Raw genomic sequence first — 17,430 nt, forward strand, 5'->3', positions numbered from 1 at the left:
ATGCAAATATCGGCGTAGTCACCAAAAACATTATAAAAACTACTTATATAAACCTAAAGGAATTCGCTTTGAATAACCTTCACGAAGATGATCATCAATCTTTGCCAGAGCAAAAGAATGCTATTCTATAATTATTAAGTTTGATATTTTTAAATGTTTTAACAATATTTAAGTTAAAGCTAAAGTTTGACATTTGAATACCAAATTCTGACCTTACTTGTATCAACAAAATAAAAAGCTTAAAATAAAACTGACAAGAAATTCAGAATATATATATATATATAAAGACAGATAGCATATATAAAACGGATCTATCAAGTATTCAGGCCTCAAATTGGAACACTGTAGCAGGATATGAAGGGCCGACTTCTTGAATCGATAATGCGGCTAACCATTGTCCCATAGCAATAGCCGTCTTTAGATCTTTACCCTCCGTCAAGGCAGCCATGAAACCACCGGCAAACGCATCGCCAGCACCATTGGTATCTACAATATTTGTCGAACTTAAAGGTTGAACAGGGAAGAATTCATGGCCAGAAGCAGAAACACAGACAGTTGGCTCCAAACCATGAGTGAAAATAACGGTTCTCCTTGGAGAATCACCGACAATGTGATTGGCAATAGAAACCAAGTCATCATTAGCGCATTCCAACCCAAAGGATTCGCAGTAAGCTGCTGCTTCGGATTCGTTAGAAATAACATGGGTTGTATATGGCAACACGCGTTCCAATGCATCTTTAAAGAACTGGGGAATCATTGGAGCTGACAAGTTTAGCACAAAAGGCTTACCAGTCTCCTGAGCATGTTTACCTAATTTAATAATCGCTTCTGGTGATACAGTCAAATGGAACCCACCAACATAGAACAATTCGGCATTCTCAACATGTTCCCAGTGCGCATCCAAATGTTCTGGTTTAAAGTGATTGGCAGCCCCCAAATCAGTCACCAAAGATCTGTCATGTCCGGTAATCAACGCAGCACACTTACCAGTCGCAATATCCTCTTGGACTTGGTACAATGACAAAATCCCAGCTTTCGTATTCTCTTCCAATAACTTGTCCGCATAGACATCCCTACCAACACTACCAAAATAACTAACCTTACCAGGACCCAAAACATATGCCGCACCCCTAGCTGTGTTCTGCGCTGCCCCACCAGCAACAAATTTCACATCTGGGTATTCCAGCAATTCCTCAAAGATCTTCATCTTCTGATCGCCGCTACTTGCATCAACTAAAATAGCATCATTGCTCTTCAAAGAATACTTTTCCAAGTACTCTAACGTCACAGTAGCTTGGTAATCCAACAATGGGTTACCCAAACACACAAGCTTAGCAAATTGACTCATATTACCACGTCGAATTGATCTTCTTAACCCAAAGATATCTGCCAACAAGTCGTTATTTATTAACTTGAACAACTTCAACTTTCCCATGTGCTTTTATTTGAATATAAAATTTGTCAAAGCGCTGATTTTTCAAAGTCACGTGCTGATTTATATCTCAGCGCACCATCAGTAATCCTCTTCTATGTACTCACGTTACATTCATAAGTAGAGAGACGAAATCGCCCATAAACGCAGCCATGCGGTCTTTTTATTGGGGCTGTTAACGTGTGAAACGGGCGGAGTCGTTAGCATTTAGGGATCGTTGGCCGGCGTTTGTGGTGTGCGATTTTTGTTGAGTATTGGCTCACCGAGGCCATCAACCCAACGCAGTGGCAGACTCAAAGGTTGGTTCCCGGAAGCGCGACACATAAATGACTGCAAAGTATATGTATCGAGAAGTTTCAAGAGCTGCAAAACTGTTGATAAGGTGGCCATATGAATTATTTCAACCATTAGGTATTAGTGAAAAGAGGACTTTGAAATGGTATCTGGTGAGATGCAAGAACTGTCTTTAATGGAGGACCCATTCCTAGCGTTATCTCCTTTCAAGAATCATGAGAGTTTATACCTTAGGCATGGGCACGAAGTGTTGTTTTCCTTTCTACTGTATCAGTTCATAGTCTATCGGATTGTTGCGCCGGTGGTGAATAGGATGATTTTTGGGAAGCATTATGCAGAAGCAGTCCAGAACGTGAAGGTGAACTACGACATTCATACGGTTTCTACAGTGCAAGCGTTGGTTTGTGTGGGGCTTGTTATTCCGATTGTTTCTCTAAATGCCAATTTGCAAATATTTGGGTATTACAATGAGTATGCGAGCATGACAGCAGCTATTAGTTTAGGGTATTTCCTATGGGATTTGTACATCTGCTTGAAATTCTTCTCCTTTTTTGGGCTTGGGTTCTTGGGGCATGCCATTGGATCACTGGCGGTGATATTTTGTTCTTTGATGCCTAGCTACCAAAGTTGGATTGGCAAGTTTTTAGTTTTTGAAGCTAGTACTCCGTTTGTGAATATTAACTGGTATATCACTCAAGTATCTCGGAAGACTACTAAAGCCATAGTTCCAGCTTGGTTTAATATAATCAATGGACTGCTTTTGCTAGGCACCTTTTTCTTTACTAGGATATGCTGGGGGATCATAGCACTTGTTTCGCTTGACTATCAAGTGTGGAAGCAATGGAACTCTGATACTCCTATGCTTGTGGGTTTACTTGTCCCTACTATCAACCTGCTCATGACTATTTTGAATATCTACTGGTTTTATAAGATGATTAGGATCGCTAAGAAAATGGTCAATGCTTCTAAAAAGGTAACAAAAGTGACTTAAAAATGATCTGCACTAGTGAATGGAGAAGCATATCCTCTGTGGAATTCCTTATCCGGGTGGAACGCTTTTATTCTATGAATTCGACACCGGTGCAGTCGTCATGCATAGAACACTTCTGCACATTCCAGTTCCTGTTTCACACAATCATTGGATCTCCTTTAGTACTTTCACCCACTACTGAGCCAAATTCAATAATTCAATAAATATATATACGCTCACATTATCTATTTTGTAATTTTTAACCACGCTGATGTTTTAAAACTCTGAACCTGCCTGTCAAGACCCACTAATAAAAATTCGTCAGCATATAAGTCCCATTAAGTTGAATGCCTATTCGTCGCAGATAATCTCCCATAAGCACCTGTTTATCTTTTAGTTCTTTTCGCAAACAATAAACCGTCTAACGATACCAACTTGCCAGCGTGGCCTTCCAATCCTTTTTTCACAGTTTTTGGGAGGCAACATAGAATATAAAGTTGGTACAGAGAATAGTTACAGTCTTCGTTTAACCATCAGCGTTTTTGGTACTGAAGTTTAGTATTTTATCCAATAGTCTAACCATGATCAACGTTGTCGAACTTGCTCAGAAGGCATTTGACAGGGATGACATACCATGGAAGAATATCGTTTCTACACTTACAATCTGCCAGTATGCATTTGAAACGTACTTGAACTACCGCCAATATAAGGAATTGGCTAAAAGATCAGTTCCAGAACTTTTAAAAGATCACCATTCGGCCGAGCATATTGAAAAGTCCTCTGAATATTCCCGCGACAATCTCAAGTGTACTATGTTCAGTGATTTCCTATCGTTACTCTCTAATTTGGCTATCATCAAGTATGATCTCCTACCCCGTGTCTGGAACTTGTGTGCTAAATACACCAGCATGCTACCTGCAATATTAGTTCCCAAAACTATTTATTCTCAATCAGTATACTTTTTCCTATTTGGAACTATTCTCAGCACTATAGCTCATGCTCCAATTAAGTACTACAAGATTTTTGTCATCGAGGAGAAGTTTGGCTTCAATAAATCAACCGTAAAGCTTTGGCTCAGTGATCAATTTAAAACAGTCGCGTTATTTTCTTCGCTCGGTGGTCTATTTACATATGGATGCCTAAGAATTATCGATGCATGTTCTTCTAATTTTGTTGGCTATATCTGTGCTTTCGTCCTATTTGTTCAGCTGTTTTTGATAGTGGCATCTCCAATTATTATAGAGCCATTGTTCAACACGTTCAAGCCGTTAGAAGATGGTGAGTTAAAGAAATCTATTGAGAACTTGGCACAACGTGTTGGTTTCCCTTTGAGTAATATTTCTGTTATCGATGGCTCCAAAAGGTCATCCCATTCTAATGCTTACTTTTCAGGTCTACCATTTATGAACAAACGTATTGTGTTATTTGATACTTTAATTGAGACTCATACCACGGAGGAACTTACTGCCGTATTGGGCCATGAAATAGGCCACTGGAGATTGAACCATATTTTCAAGAGAGTTATCGTTGGTCAAGCTACCATTGCATTCACCATGACTCTGTTTAATAGCTTATACAGGAATAAGTCTCTCTACCAAGCTTTCGGCTTTTTGGTTGGCGATGGTGTTTCTTCGAAGTCATCACAAGTTGTATTATCTTCCTTCCCAATATATATTGGCTTCATGCTATTCAGTGATCTCTCCAGTCCAATTGAGTGTGTTTTACAGTTTTTCTCCAGTCTCCTCTCCAGGTTGGACGAATATGCTGCAGATGATTACTCTAGAAGTTTGGGGTACACTGAATCATTGGCAGCTGCCCTCGTTCGGTTAGACAAGGCTAACTTATTGCCTGTTCATGTCGATAAATGGTACTCTACTTATCACTATTCGCACCCAACTTTAATTGAAAGATTAAGTGCGTTAGAATTTAACAAAATTACCAAAAGGGAATAATTCACACACTACCCATTTCAACTGTTATCTACACGGCATTAAACCGACTCTACCAACGTTAATTGCTAGATAGCTTTGTCTATTTAGATATAATATTAGGTATTTGATGTAATTATTTTTTAGCATCATATATGACGATCGCTTGCTCGTAATGCGCACGCCCTTTTAAAATACTCGATTTGCCACCGGGCGTCCTGCTAACTACACACAAGTGGTACTTATTACAGAGTGAGTATAATAGATACATATCTCTCTGCAATGACATCTACTTTGATGGAAGTTGATTCTGCACCTGTTTCTGAAGTCCAAACTAAGGACCATACCAATGTCGATAAGTTTGTCGATCTTCTGCGCCAGGTGTCTAAGACTACCACTACACTTGATTCGAGATACGTGTGGAAATCTCTTAGGGAGTTGCCTGGATGGAGGAAGGAGTTAAACCAACACACTTTATCTATTTTAATCACTTTGATATATCCGGATGATTCAAGCTTCAAAGTGCCATTGTTGAAGGTTGTAAACCAAAATTTGAAATCGAATGTTGAAAATGCAGAATCATTTAGGTCGAAGTATCCTGCTGATTTTTACCAGCTTACCAATGCTGGTAAAGTGGATGTATCTGCGGAATTGAATTCCTTTATCCATTTGTTTGTACAATTGTATTTATTGGATTCAGAACAGGTTGTTGAGCTTGAGGCATTTAACTTACAGACTGTAGTGCCCCGTGTTTTACAATATTACAACAATCGTACGTTGGATTTGATCAACGCTAAGCTATGGTTCTATATTGCCAGAACACATGAGCTTCTTGGGAACTCACGGGACTATACAATACGGAATGAAATGATGAAATTTTTAAGAACCGCTACGTTGAAATATGATAATGAAAGCAAGGCAATGCTAATAACTTTGATTATAAGGGACTTGTTGAATTCTGGTGAAGTAGAGACAGCTTCTGATTTTATTAGCAAGGTGGAATTTCCTTCCGATCATGACGTATCTAGCCCGCTCGAGGCGCGTTATTACTTCTACTTATCAAAGATAAATGCCATTCAGCTAGACTATTCAGCTGCAAATGACTATGTTATGGCTGCTATTAAAAAGGCACCAAATTCCCAGAGCAGTCTAGGGTTCTTACAACAAGCAAATAAATTGCATTGTGTTATTCAACTGCTTATGGGGGACATTCCTGAGTTATCCTTTTTCCATCAAAAGGGAATGGAAGAAACCTTAACGCCTTACTACCACTTGTCTAAAGCAGTCAAACTAGGTGATTTGAAAAAATTCACAGCAACAATCTCTAGATATAAACCACAGCTAGTTCAGGATGGTAACTACCAGCTATGCGTTAGATTGAGGTCTAACGTCATTAAGACAGGTATTCGTATTATATCATTAACTTATAAAAAGATCTCCTTAAAAGATATATGTTTGAGGCTTCATCTGGACTCCGAACAAACCGTGGAATACATGGTTTCGCGCGCCATCAGAGATGGCGTCATCGAGGCCAAAATCAACCATCAGGAAGGATATATTGAAACAAGTGAACTATTGAATGTTTATGCAACAAAACAACCTCAACACATATTTGATGATAGAATCATATTTGTCAACCAACTACATGATGAGTGTGTGGTGGCTATGAGGTATCCAGGCTCCAGAGAGAAGAAGAAGAACGCCAAATCTGACAATCAGGAAGGGGAACTTGACCTTGACGTTATGGATTTATCGGATTACGGCTCCGATATTGAGGATCTCATCTAATTCCTCTCTGCGGATAGTTATATAGAACTAATGCATATTGTAACCTATTCTGGCCAATTATCCATAGATATGTTTTTAATCGAACCAATATCACGAAGAAACTCTCCGTGATGTCATTAGCGTCTTGTAGTCATTAAACTGGGGTTGTGGTATGAACGTATCGCGTGATAAGTTGATATCCTAAAATATCCATATTTACATTAGAATGCGTTGTTGTACGCCGTTCATGAATGAAACCTCTGGAGGAATGATAATCGAGGCAAGATAAATTGAGATGGCGGATAATATATATTCAAACAATTTCAGTAGTTCTCCCACACATTCTGATGGGATTCCAATTGTGTTGGATCCTAATTTGATAAATCTCACATTACCTACGAGTTCAACAGCAGCCTCGGTGCCAGCAACAGTTCCTACCAATGGACCAGAAAGCGCTACCGAACCTCAACCGGATTCAGCTGGAGCGAATTCTCTTAAACAGCAACGTACGTTGGTGAATAATCCTTATGAAACCTTCGGGCAAATGCCATTACAGCAGTTGATTCCGTTAATTTTGCAGATGCGTGGGAATGCCAAGTTTTCCGATTTATCAGAGGAAGCGTTAGTTCAGGAAATTGAGATGGAAGAAAAAGGGGTAACTGTTCAAACTGAAGATATGGATGGTGAAATCGATATGGGAACTCTAGAGGAAGATCAGGCCCTGAAACCGCAGGAAATTACAGATGATGGGTCCGAATCAAGACCAAGGACTGGTACGGAGAACATTATGTCACAAGAACAATTCAATCAATTAAAAAGGGATGTTTTAGAACATATTAATTTAGCATTAAATGAATCATCTTTATCTTTAGAGTTTATTGTACTGTTGTTATCATCTGTAAGAGCATCTGTGGGAGTCAACTCTATGTCGCCGTTTCTAAAGAGATCTGTTCCACCAGCTTCAATGAATGCTGACAAAATTCCTCTTCAACAGAAATCAAAAAGGGATATTTTGCTTACTGCAGTAATAAATAAGGGTTGGAAGTTGAGGGCTCTAGAGGAAGCAAGATCTTTATTGAAGGATAATTATTTGAAACTGGAAAAATCTTTGGAAATCGAACAGGCCCATTGGGCCATTATATCACAACATATATCAAATTCTGATGTGATATTTAAAATGCGTGACAGAAATATGGGGAAGAGGTCCTTGGCTATCAAATATGGTTACGAAGACTCTGGTTCATTGTATAAGCAAGATCGTGGTGTTGCCATATTAAGACATAACACAGAACAAAACAAATTAGAATTAGTGCCAGTATCGAACTCAAAGGAACAGGTTCATATCACTAAAAATTCCGTTGAAAGATTTATGAGGGTCCACGTTTATACAAAAATAGAGGAAGACGATGATTATATCTTAAGCGGTGAGAGTAGCATTGACGATCAGTCCCTAACGCAATGCAATCTAGATGATATTGGACGGCAAATTGCAAGACTGAAGTTTTTTATCTTTGAAAGAGAATTGATGTATCAATTGAAAAAGGAATCTGCTCAGCTTATTTCATATGGAGTAAACTTGGAAAACGAAAATAAAATTGTTTTTGAATCACCTGGTGAAAAAATTGAGATTGAGATGGTTCTATTAGATGATAATGCTTTGTTGAGTACTCAAGATGCCCCTAGAAAAGATGATAAGAGAGCCAATTTGATTTTAATTCTTTTACGCATGTTGTTGGTAGTGATGCATAAGAAGCAACTGAGATACGAGTTAAAACCAACATTAACGAAACAGAAACCCAGGGGATATGATAAAGACTTAATATTGCTAAGGCCAATCGTCGGAAAGATTAGACATCAAAACTATTTAAAATTGATAGAAAAGGTCGTTACAGAAACTGTACTAAACAAGATACCAAACTCTACGATCAATTTCATTCCTACAGCAGAGGAAAAGGATACACATACATATAAGGAATTATATGCCGCTGAGTTAGATAAACAGATAGCATTGTTTGACAAAATGTTAACAATTCCAAAAACAGAGATGAAAATTAATTTACTTAAAAAGGGTACCATAAACTTGATCCTAAAGAGCATTAACTATTGCAATGCTGTGATCCAAGTGAAGTATACGAACTTTTCCGGTGAAGTAATTTTTGATGCCAGATTTACAGAGTACAAAGAATTGGAAGAATTTTTGAACTTCATTGTTAGCGAATATGTAACGTGAATTAGCAACTTCCCTGAGTCTTTTGTCTAATTCAAATATATACTTCCTAACATTTAAATAGACGGCTTTTCGATAACTATTTCTATGATCTTGACTTTAATCATAATCTTCATCCTCATCCTCATCTTCATTAGTATCCATACGATCACTAACTTCATCTTCTTCCAGGAGTGCTGCATTGGCTTCGGCATTGGCTCTTAATTGTATACCATATTTATCATTCTTCTCTTCTTTCAAAGCAGCAAATATCAAAGCATTTATCCAAAACTCACAGATGCAATATACAAACATAGCATTGTTATGAAAGTAAAGGTTGCTGGTCCTCAGGTATGAGAAGATCGAAACACTGAAAAACACCACCAATCTAAATGGGACCACGGATTCGAAATAAACATTATTATTTTCCAATAATGGAAGTAAGTCACTAATGGCTAATATCGAAAATACAATGGAAAAGATGCCTAATTGAGCACTGTGGGCTGACATCGTCAATTCAGGTAAACTCATCGCTTGTGCAAGTAATAGCACAAGTGGGTGGCCTAGCATCACAGTGACATCTTTCACACTGAAGAATGCTAGCGTGAAAAGGAATGCAACTCTCAAGTATATCACACTAACTGAAGAGAGAATGGCCATCTTAATACTAAATACTTTCTCTTTACTCTTTAACGTGAGATTGTTACATAGCTCAATGAGCTCAGTTTTCGCTAACCCTTAACATTTATATTATAATACCGTGTTAATTGATATATTAAAATACAAACTTTCCGCAATACATAAATCCATTAAAATTATTATATTACCCATTATTACAATCTACATATGCTGTATGGCATTTCATCACAAATAGCTATCTATCTTTTTCTCTGCTCTTTGTAAAAGATCTCTAATATCATCAGGATGCCTGATGTAGTACAATTCGTCATTATCAAATATATCTAACATATCATCATCCCCAGAGCTATCACTTAATTGTTTCGTTCGTTCGTCACTCTCAACTTGCTCAACTAACTTTAAGTAATCCTCTAAACATAAAATGGATAGAGACTTTTTGGCATCTAATTGATTCCATTGAGCGGGTGTCATATTTTGCAACCTACGTCTCTTGTGGCTGTTCGGCATACGGTAGTGCACAACAAAAGCAAATGGACAGATTGTCTTGCATAAAGAACAAAAGAGATCTTGCTCTTCATCATTACTAAAAGAACCAGACTTCTCACTGGCCCTTCCCTTCTTTATAGAAATCACATTCCCAGAGTAATCTATAGTATTTCTTTCAAACCCTAACACCATATTATCATGTTTTATAACACCTTGTAGCTGTTGTATGATTTTCATTTCTGAATTAAAAATAGTCAGCAGTTCTAAGTGACATCTTCGTATTAGTGCTTCCTGGAATTTACGTGGTGACACCAAGTATTGGATCAAAACATTTAACATTAATTCCCACATATCAAAAACACACCGCTTACCTGTAAGTTTATAATCTTTAATAGCACGCAACCCATAAGGTACCCATAGATCCAAGGTGAAGTTAACTGCCTCATTGAAATTGTAACCCGTATTAAATCCAGCGTGATAGCACTTTGGATATGTTACGATATATTCACCAGGGAGTTGAACAGTTTTATAGCACGAAATCCCAGCTTTTTGGAATATATCTTCATAAGGAGAAACAAGAGTAACTAATTGATGCATTAGATCAGGTTGCTTTTCGAACAAGTCTGGAGATATTTCCCTCATCATCCGATGAAAGGCACGAGAAGAATGCTCGGGAATGCTATACCATACTTTGGGATCACCTTCGTGCTGATAATTAGCGCTTAAAGTGTACTGATCCTCTAAATGCCAACAAAACGTAGAAAATGTTGAGCCGATATAAACCCATGGCACAGTCATACCAGATATCATTCTACCAAAGACAGGTAACAAAGACCCATCCGCTCTAGGCAAATTCAACAAATTCATTGGATGGTTAGCATACTCCACGTAATCCTTGAATTCTTTAGAACCCTCCTTTATATTGGATGGTATCCAGTCCAACGTTGGAAATGCCGTCACCTCTCCAGGCCCATTATTATGAATATCCGCTCCATATCGAGTAGTCATCTTGCTATCAATATTACTGACTAAACTCCAGAATATTCCCTCCAAGAAATTAATGTCCTTCACCGGTTTGCCTTCAGGAAAACACAATTTGTCAAATTCTACACACTTACTTCTAAATTCCTTTAAAGTATACTCATGATCCTCCTCCTTAAATCCATAATAGCCTGTTCCTACTATACAGTTACTGCAAACCCAGTTATTATCTATTGGAGATGTTAAATTCGGATTTAAACATTCTTTGTGAAAAAGATTCCTACAGCTATTGCACAATATCATCTTGCTCAAGGGACTATCTTTATGGCAAAGGACGCAGGCGTCCTCTAAATCAGATTCATATTCAGAGTCAGGGTTAGAATCGCTATCGGAATCATCATGTATAAGCGACTTTGGTTCCTCGTCTTCATATATTAACCTTTTAATAAATGAACAGTCCTCGTGTCTTAAACTTTGTTTATGCAAAAACTGATAGTACTTTGAAATTCTGGATTTGAATATCGACACAAGTACATCATTAGAAACATGGAAAACTTTACAAAGATGCCTCCAAAGCTTTCCATCACCTAGAACCTTTACCAATGGTTCTATTTTCAAGAGTACAGACTGTTTATCTGCAGGATCGTCGCGGATACGCTTTCTAGGACAAGTTGTTTCATTCTCCTCTACAATCGGTTTATTGTAAAATTTCAACACCTCAATAAACAAATCATAATAATAAATCTTAATATCTTGCTTAACAACATAGTAAGGATCTGCTAGCCGTCCTCCCCCTTGAGAATGTCCTCTTAAAAAGTTGTTCAACTGCTTCATAAAAAATAGCCTAGACCGGTTTAAAAGACCCAACTCGCTCAACGTCTGCAAACGAACATGAAACCTAAAATTATTCTCATTTATCGTCATCGGCGGTTGAAATGAAGAAGGAGGTACAAGCTTGATCATTCCATATATATGTCCCATTCTTTGGACAGCAGGCTGCGACAAAAACCCGATGGGGTCCCTGAATTCATCATCCGTAGGATGTAGAACTGGTATGTCCCCCAACGCTATCTTACTCATTCTCTTAACTAGCCAAAAACGTAGCTAATGCTGAATTTTTATCTGCTGCAATAATACATGTAAGTGTCGCACTTAAAGACCTGTGCAACATGCACTTTCTATCTATATCCATGAATTGATTAATATTCGTAAAAAGCTGTTCTGTCGTCTGCTGCCTTTCTCGAGCCTTACGCTCGAGCAGTAAAAGAAACGTTCTGCAGCAAAAAAGCGTCGCTAAATATACTCGTCACAAGATATTTGAATATTTACAAGGCCGGGTGACTTAAAAGCATCTAATAGGATATACGTATCTCTACCTCCTCGTCCTTTTAAGGCACGGCATTTCACCCAGCGATCTCCAGAAGTCATAGTAAAAGTCTCTTTGCCTCTCGTTTCACCCTTTCTCTGCCTTCCGCAAAGCAAACTGTTTTTAGAGGCTGTGAGTCTACAAATTAAAAAGTTATTGAGCAACAGTTGAACTAAAAATGGGTTACACTTTGACTATTATTGGTTGTGGCGTCATGGGCCAGGCCATTCTCTCATCAATTTACAATGCGCCAAGGGCTGATGATGATTTACGCAAGTATTATCCTAGCAAGATTATTACTTGTAACCACAGCGCTTCAACAGCTGTCAGTATCACTAAGATGATCAAAGGGTTCGGTGCCTCTCCAAATGAAATCGAGGTTGTTGCAACCTACAAAAATAATCTCAAGGCTGTCAGTGAGGCAAAGGTAGTTGTATTGGGTACCAAGCCATACTTGGTCGAGCAAATGCTCGAGGAAATACAGCCTGTTCTTGAAAACAAGATCCTTGTATCTTTGGCTGCTGGCTGGTCTATTTCCAAATTAGAAGCCTACACCAAAAAGGTATCACGTGTCATGACCAATACTCCTGCCAAGTATGGATATGGAACCGCTGTCATTTCCCATTCTGCAGCGATAACCAGTGCCGACAGGAAGCTTATGAATCAGATCTTCGGTCACCTTGGTCTTTGTATTATGCTTCCTGAGAAGAATATGGATGCTGCTACTGCTCTTGTTGGCTCTGGTCCTGCCTTTGTCTTGTTAATGCTAGAGTCTCTCATGGAATCTGGCTTGAAAATGGGTATTCCACTAAAGGAATCCCGTGAATGCGCTATCAAGGTCATCGAAGGTACTGCTAAGATGGTTGGTGAAACAGGCCAACACCCCTCCGTTCTTAAGCACCAGATATGCACTCCAGGTGGTACCACCATCGCTGGCTTGTGCAAGATGGAAGAGAAGGGTGTGAAGGCTGGTATTATCAATGGTGTTGAAGAGGCCGCCCATGTTGCAGAGCGGTTAGGTCGTAAATTGTAAGCTACAAGATTTAGAATAGATAGCTAGCACAGCTACACAGATAACACTTAGATTCAAACGATAATGCTATTCATACACATATACTACACACATATATATATATGTCTTATATATATTGGCTCTTATCTGTCCTCCACAGCTAAGTGTTCGACGCCCGATCACTGAGAGATTCTATAGTCACGTGAGTTCTTAAAACCAGATATAAGTCACTATAAACGAACCAATAATATTGCATCAAAAATTTTCTAAACCTCGGTTTCGTTTCCAGGGCGTAGAGAGATTCTTCCAAGATTTGGCCACCAGCCCGAGGAATGAAGCATATAATTTTACACATTAAAAGTGTTCGTTGATACTGTTGAATACTCCATTGGTGTATTACACATTCCATCTAGAGACAAGGTCTTATTGTTACACTTCTACATTAAGAATGGTCTTGCCAAGATTATATGCTGCTTCTTCTCGTGCAGCTATGAAAGCTGCGAGACGTGCTACTCCATTCACTGCTGCAAGAGGGTTGGCCTCTGCTACTCCAGCTACCGAAGGTAAGGTTAGAGCTGTCATTGGTGCAGTTGTTGACGTTCAATTCGATCAGGGGAGCTTGCCAGCTATTTTGAATGCTTTGGAGATCAAGACACCCGAAGGTAAGTTGGTTTTAGAAGTTGCTCAACATTTAGGTGAGAATACCGTCAGGACAATTGCTATGGACGGTACTGAAGGTTTGGTTCGTGGTGAGAAGGTTATTGACACTGGTGCTCCAATTTCCGTTCCAGTTGGTAGAGAGACTTTAGGTAGAATTTTGAATGTTGTTGGTGACCCAATTGATGAGAGAGGCCCAATCAAGAGCAAAAAGAGAATGCCTATACACGCTGACCCACCTACTTACGTTGAACAGTCCACAGCTGCTGAGGTTTTGGAAACCGGTATCAAGGTTGTTGATTTGTTAGCTCCTTACGCCAGAGGTGGTAAGATTGGTTTGTTCGGTGGTGCTGGTGTTGGTAAGACTGTGTTCATCCAGGAGTTGATCAACAACATTGCTAAGGCTCATGGTGGTTTTTCTGTGTTCACTGGTGTCGGTGAAAGGACTAGAGAGGGTAATGACTTGTACCGTGAAATGAGAGAAACTGGTGTTATCAACTTGGAAGGTGAATCCAAGGTGGCCTTGGTTTTTGGGCAAATGAACGAGCCACCAGGAGCTAGAGCTAGAGTTGCCTTAACTGGTTTGACCATTGCCGAATACTTCAGAGATGAAGAGGGTCAAGATGTCTTGCTTTTCATTGATAACATTTTCAGATTTACCCAAGCTGGTTCCGAGGTTTCTGCGTTGCTAGGTCGTATCCCATCTGCTGTCGGTTACCAACCTACTTTGGCCACTGATATGGGTTTGTTGCAAGAAAGAATTACCACCACTAAGAAGGGTTCTGTCACCTCCGTGCAAGCTGTCTACGTGCCAGCAGATGATTTGACTGATCCTGCTCCTGCTACTACTTTTGCCCATTTGGATGCTACTACCGTCTTGTCTAGAAGTATTTCTGAGTTAGGTATCTACCCAGCTGTTGATCCATTGGACTCCAAGTCTAGATTGTTGGATGCTGCGGTTGTGGGTCAAGATCACTACGATGTGGCCACCAAAGTTCAACAAACCTTGCAAGCTTACAAGTCCCTACAGGATATCATCGCTATTTTGGGTATGGATGAATTGTCCGAGCAAGATAAGTTGACCGTTGAAAGAGCTAGAAAGATTCAAAGATTCTTGTCTCAACCATTTGCTGTTGCCGAAGTTTTCACCGGTATCCCAGGTAGATTAGTTAGATTGAAGGACACTGTTGCTTCTTTCAAAGCTGTCTTAGACGGTAAGTACGATCACTTGCCAGAGAATGCCTTCTACATGGTCGGTGGTATCGAGGATGTTGTTGCAAAGGCTGAAAAGTTGGTTGCTGAAGCCAATTAAATGGTGGCCACCGAACACTAACTAGTTTTACTGTTCGCCATATATCCGTCGTTTTTCATAATTCAACTGATATTTTTGCATGTACAAACTTTCCTACTACCGGTTCAACTTGTGGAAGCAATAGGTTTATCAAAACTGTTACCAAAGAGAATACAACAAATATCATGATAATGACGATTATTTTTCGGTTTCTGTCAGCTCAAGAAGTGATGACAGAAGCAGAAAAATGTTAAGTATTAAATTAAATCTTTATATTCCGAATCTTTTAACCAGACTTTATAACAAAGCTTAAGCCTTAAAGGACGGTCTTATTTTCATGTAATTAGCGCTTTGTGCAGGTCTTTTATGTTACTGCTTTAGTGTAGACCGAACCTTTGTAGTGTCTAAGTAAACCGATATGTTCGGCTCACGCTTGCATTACAAAGCATACTTCCCCTCGTAAAATGCACACATACCGCCGCAATTAGTTCACAAAACAATAATTAAAAGTGGCTGTTGATGACATTGTGGAAGCTGATTCTACGGAGAGCTGTATCTCCTCGTGGATATAACCCTGTTCGACTGCTTCACGTCCTATCCTGTGAAATACCTGACAAATCATTCATCAACATTCGTGGACCTGATGCTCATAAGTTCTTGAATGGATTAGTTACCGCAAAACTAATCCCTAACATTGTGAAAAAAAGCTTGGCCACCATATCTCCGGATGATAAAGCTACTATTGATATTCATTCTGATGTAGGTCAGTTTGATATGGGCATCGGAAGTTGGGGGATATACAAAGAAGGCGTTTTCGCAGAGGGCCCTTATATCTCTAGATTTGGGACGTATGCAGCTATACTTAATAGCAAAGGTAAGATTTTAACTGATACAATTATTTATCCAATCCCATTTTCTGTGGGTGATCCCATGGAAAGGAGGTACCCGGAATTATTATTACAATGTGACTCTTCGTTTGCTGATTACTTACAAGAGCTGTTTGAAACGCACAAGTTACTGCAAAAGGTAAAGATAGCCCGTATGAAAAACTTAAAGCTATGGAATCTTACGATTAATATGAATGAATATCCAGAATGGAACAATTATTTTAGCTGGAAATCTGCATTTTGGGAACCCATGACATCTTTGAGGACTCCAGAGGAAGCCTTACAGTTCAGTAACTGGTTTTTGGAGCAATTCTTCCCTAATAATAATAATAAAATAGTTGCTGCCTATTATGATACAAGAAATACAGACCCCGATGAAAAGTCGAACCACTTTTATTTTGTGACCACTGACGATGTGCATGATATCAATTCCTTGTTTGACCCTCAAATGGTTCAGTCGCCCACGGCACGAGGAAATATAACGCTACAACAACTAAGAAGGCTAAGATTTCGCAGGAGTGTCCTCGAAGGGATAGATGAATTAGCCCCCGAATCTTTGTTACCTCTTGAAATGAATTTTGACCTCTATGAAGACTGTTTAAGCTTTGATAAAGGATGCTACGTGGGTCAGGAATTAACGGCAAGAACTCATGCCACTGGAATTCTCAGAAAGCGCTGTATCGCAGTTGAACTTGAAAGCCCAGAGAATATTCAGAACACTACAACACAAGGGAAATACTTAGACATCTACACCGATCATATACTATCAAATACAGAAACAACCGTAGTATCAGACATTAACAATCCGTTTGGTACGACCCAAAACAGGCCTAGAGCAAAGAAAAAGCGGCCTATTGGAAAACTACTCAAATTTGATGGTTCCGATGGGGTTGCCTTGATGAGACTTGATTATATTGAGGAAGCCCATAGACTTGTAAAGCTTCCCTGTTATGTGTTTGCATCAGATACCCAAGAAAAGGTCGTTCTACATATAGACCAGAAACGCAGGCCGTTGTATAACAGTGGCATACAGCTTTTAAAGACTTAGTTCAATACGACGCGCCGCTTACCATTTTATTTAAGCTTAGATGCCCTTATTTAATATATTACGTAAACAAACCGTGCATGTTGTGACTATTACACCCATACATTGTAACTACAAAACATATCTCATTTTTCAAAAAAGTTCTGAGCTGAGAAACAAATCTGGGCAGAGGAAAAGGAAGCTCTGCCTAGGCTCCCGCGCTTTGAGTCGCGGCCTTGGTAAGAGGAACGCGGCGAGTGGCAGCTGACGGTGCGTGTAGGCTGGGATTCACTTTCTCCAGGCGGAGCCGTGCCCACGAAGTTTCGCTGACTGCATCCGCTGGTTTGTGGCCCTGGGCTGGGGAAACCAGAATGCTACCGGGAAACGAGCCTGGGCGCAGTAGGCCCCTCTAAGCGGTCGTCCTACCAGCGCGGCGTCCCGTCGTCCTACCAGCTAGAGCCAGGCTGTGAGCAGGAGGGACTCGCATTTT

The 17,430-nt window shown here is 39.5% G+C and overlaps 10 protein-coding genes across 10 annotated transcripts; 7 read left to right on the forward strand and 3 right to left on the reverse strand.

The window, feature by feature from the left end:
- Positions 1 to 322: 322 nt before the first annotated feature.
- On the reverse strand, positions 323 to 1,435 carry ADO1 (adenosine kinase; the record flags this gene model as incomplete). The annotated part of the gene is made up of 1 exon (XM_003647807.1): positions 323 to 1,435. One exon carries the CDS (start codon positions 1,433 to 1,435, stop codon positions 323 to 325), a length of 1,113 nt encoding a protein of 370 aa, XP_003647855.1.
- A 433-nt stretch (positions 1,436 to 1,868) lies between these two features.
- TDA4 (Tda4p) lies at positions 1,869 to 2,717 on the forward strand (the record flags this gene model as incomplete). Its single annotated transcript, XM_003647808.1, has 1 exon — positions 1,869 to 2,717. The coding sequence occupies one exon, from the start codon at positions 1,869 to 1,871 to the stop codon at positions 2,715 to 2,717; it is 849 nt and encodes a 282-aa protein (XP_003647856.1).
- A 560-nt stretch (positions 2,718 to 3,277) lies between these two features.
- Positions 3,278 to 4,648, forward strand: STE24 (zinc metalloprotease; the record flags this gene model as incomplete). The annotated part of the gene is made up of 1 exon (XM_003647809.1): positions 3,278 to 4,648. The coding sequence occupies one exon, from the start codon at positions 3,278 to 3,280 to the stop codon at positions 4,646 to 4,648; it is 1,371 nt and encodes a 456-aa protein (XP_003647857.1).
- A 258-nt stretch (positions 4,649 to 4,906) lies between these two features.
- On the forward strand, positions 4,907 to 6,412 carry RPN3 (proteasome regulatory particle lid subunit RPN3; the record flags this gene model as incomplete). Its single annotated transcript, XM_003647810.1, has 1 exon — positions 4,907 to 6,412. The coding sequence occupies one exon, from the start codon at positions 4,907 to 4,909 to the stop codon at positions 6,410 to 6,412; it is 1,506 nt and encodes a 501-aa protein (XP_003647858.1).
- Positions 6,413 to 6,686: 274 nt separating this feature from the next.
- Positions 6,687 to 8,621, forward strand: SRB4 (Srb4p; the record flags this gene model as incomplete). The annotated part of the gene is made up of 1 exon (XM_003647811.1): positions 6,687 to 8,621. The coding sequence occupies one exon, from the start codon at positions 6,687 to 6,689 to the stop codon at positions 8,619 to 8,621; it is 1,935 nt and encodes a 644-aa protein (XP_003647859.1).
- A 96-nt stretch (positions 8,622 to 8,717) lies between these two features.
- On the reverse strand, positions 8,718 to 9,257 carry ILM1 (Ilm1p; the record flags this gene model as incomplete). Its single annotated transcript, XM_003647812.1, has 1 exon — positions 8,718 to 9,257. The coding sequence occupies one exon, from the start codon at positions 9,255 to 9,257 to the stop codon at positions 8,718 to 8,720; it is 540 nt and encodes a 179-aa protein (XP_003647860.1).
- A 204-nt stretch (positions 9,258 to 9,461) lies between these two features.
- JHD2 (histone demethylase) lies at positions 9,462 to 11,783 on the reverse strand (the record flags this gene model as incomplete). Its single annotated transcript, XM_003647813.1, has 1 exon — positions 9,462 to 11,783. One exon carries the CDS (start codon positions 11,781 to 11,783, stop codon positions 9,462 to 9,464), a length of 2,322 nt encoding a protein of 773 aa, XP_003647861.1.
- Positions 11,784 to 12,247: 464 nt separating this feature from the next.
- On the forward strand, positions 12,248 to 13,102 carry PRO3 (pyrroline-5-carboxylate reductase; the record flags this gene model as incomplete). Its single annotated transcript, XM_003647814.1, has 1 exon — positions 12,248 to 13,102. One exon carries the CDS (start codon positions 12,248 to 12,250, stop codon positions 13,100 to 13,102), a length of 855 nt encoding a protein of 284 aa, XP_003647862.1.
- A 427-nt stretch (positions 13,103 to 13,529) lies between these two features.
- On the forward strand, positions 13,530 to 15,050 carry ATP2 (F1F0 ATP synthase subunit beta; the record flags this gene model as incomplete). The annotated part of the gene is made up of 1 exon (XM_003647815.1): positions 13,530 to 15,050. The coding sequence occupies one exon, from the start codon at positions 13,530 to 13,532 to the stop codon at positions 15,048 to 15,050; it is 1,521 nt and encodes a 506-aa protein (XP_003647863.1).
- Positions 15,051 to 15,548: 498 nt separating this feature from the next.
- IBA57 (Iba57p) lies at positions 15,549 to 16,964 on the forward strand (the record flags this gene model as incomplete). The annotated part of the gene is made up of 1 exon (XM_003647816.1): positions 15,549 to 16,964. One exon carries the CDS (start codon positions 15,549 to 15,551, stop codon positions 16,962 to 16,964), a length of 1,416 nt encoding a protein of 471 aa, XP_003647864.1.
- Positions 16,965 to 17,430: the final 466 nt, after the last annotated feature.

Source organism: Eremothecium cymbalariae, chromosome 7 (assembly GCF_000235365.1).
Source record: "Eremothecium cymbalariae DBVPG#7215 chromosome 7, complete sequence".
NCBI lineage: Eukaryota > Fungi > Ascomycota > Saccharomycetes > Saccharomycetales > Saccharomycetaceae > Eremothecium > Eremothecium cymbalariae.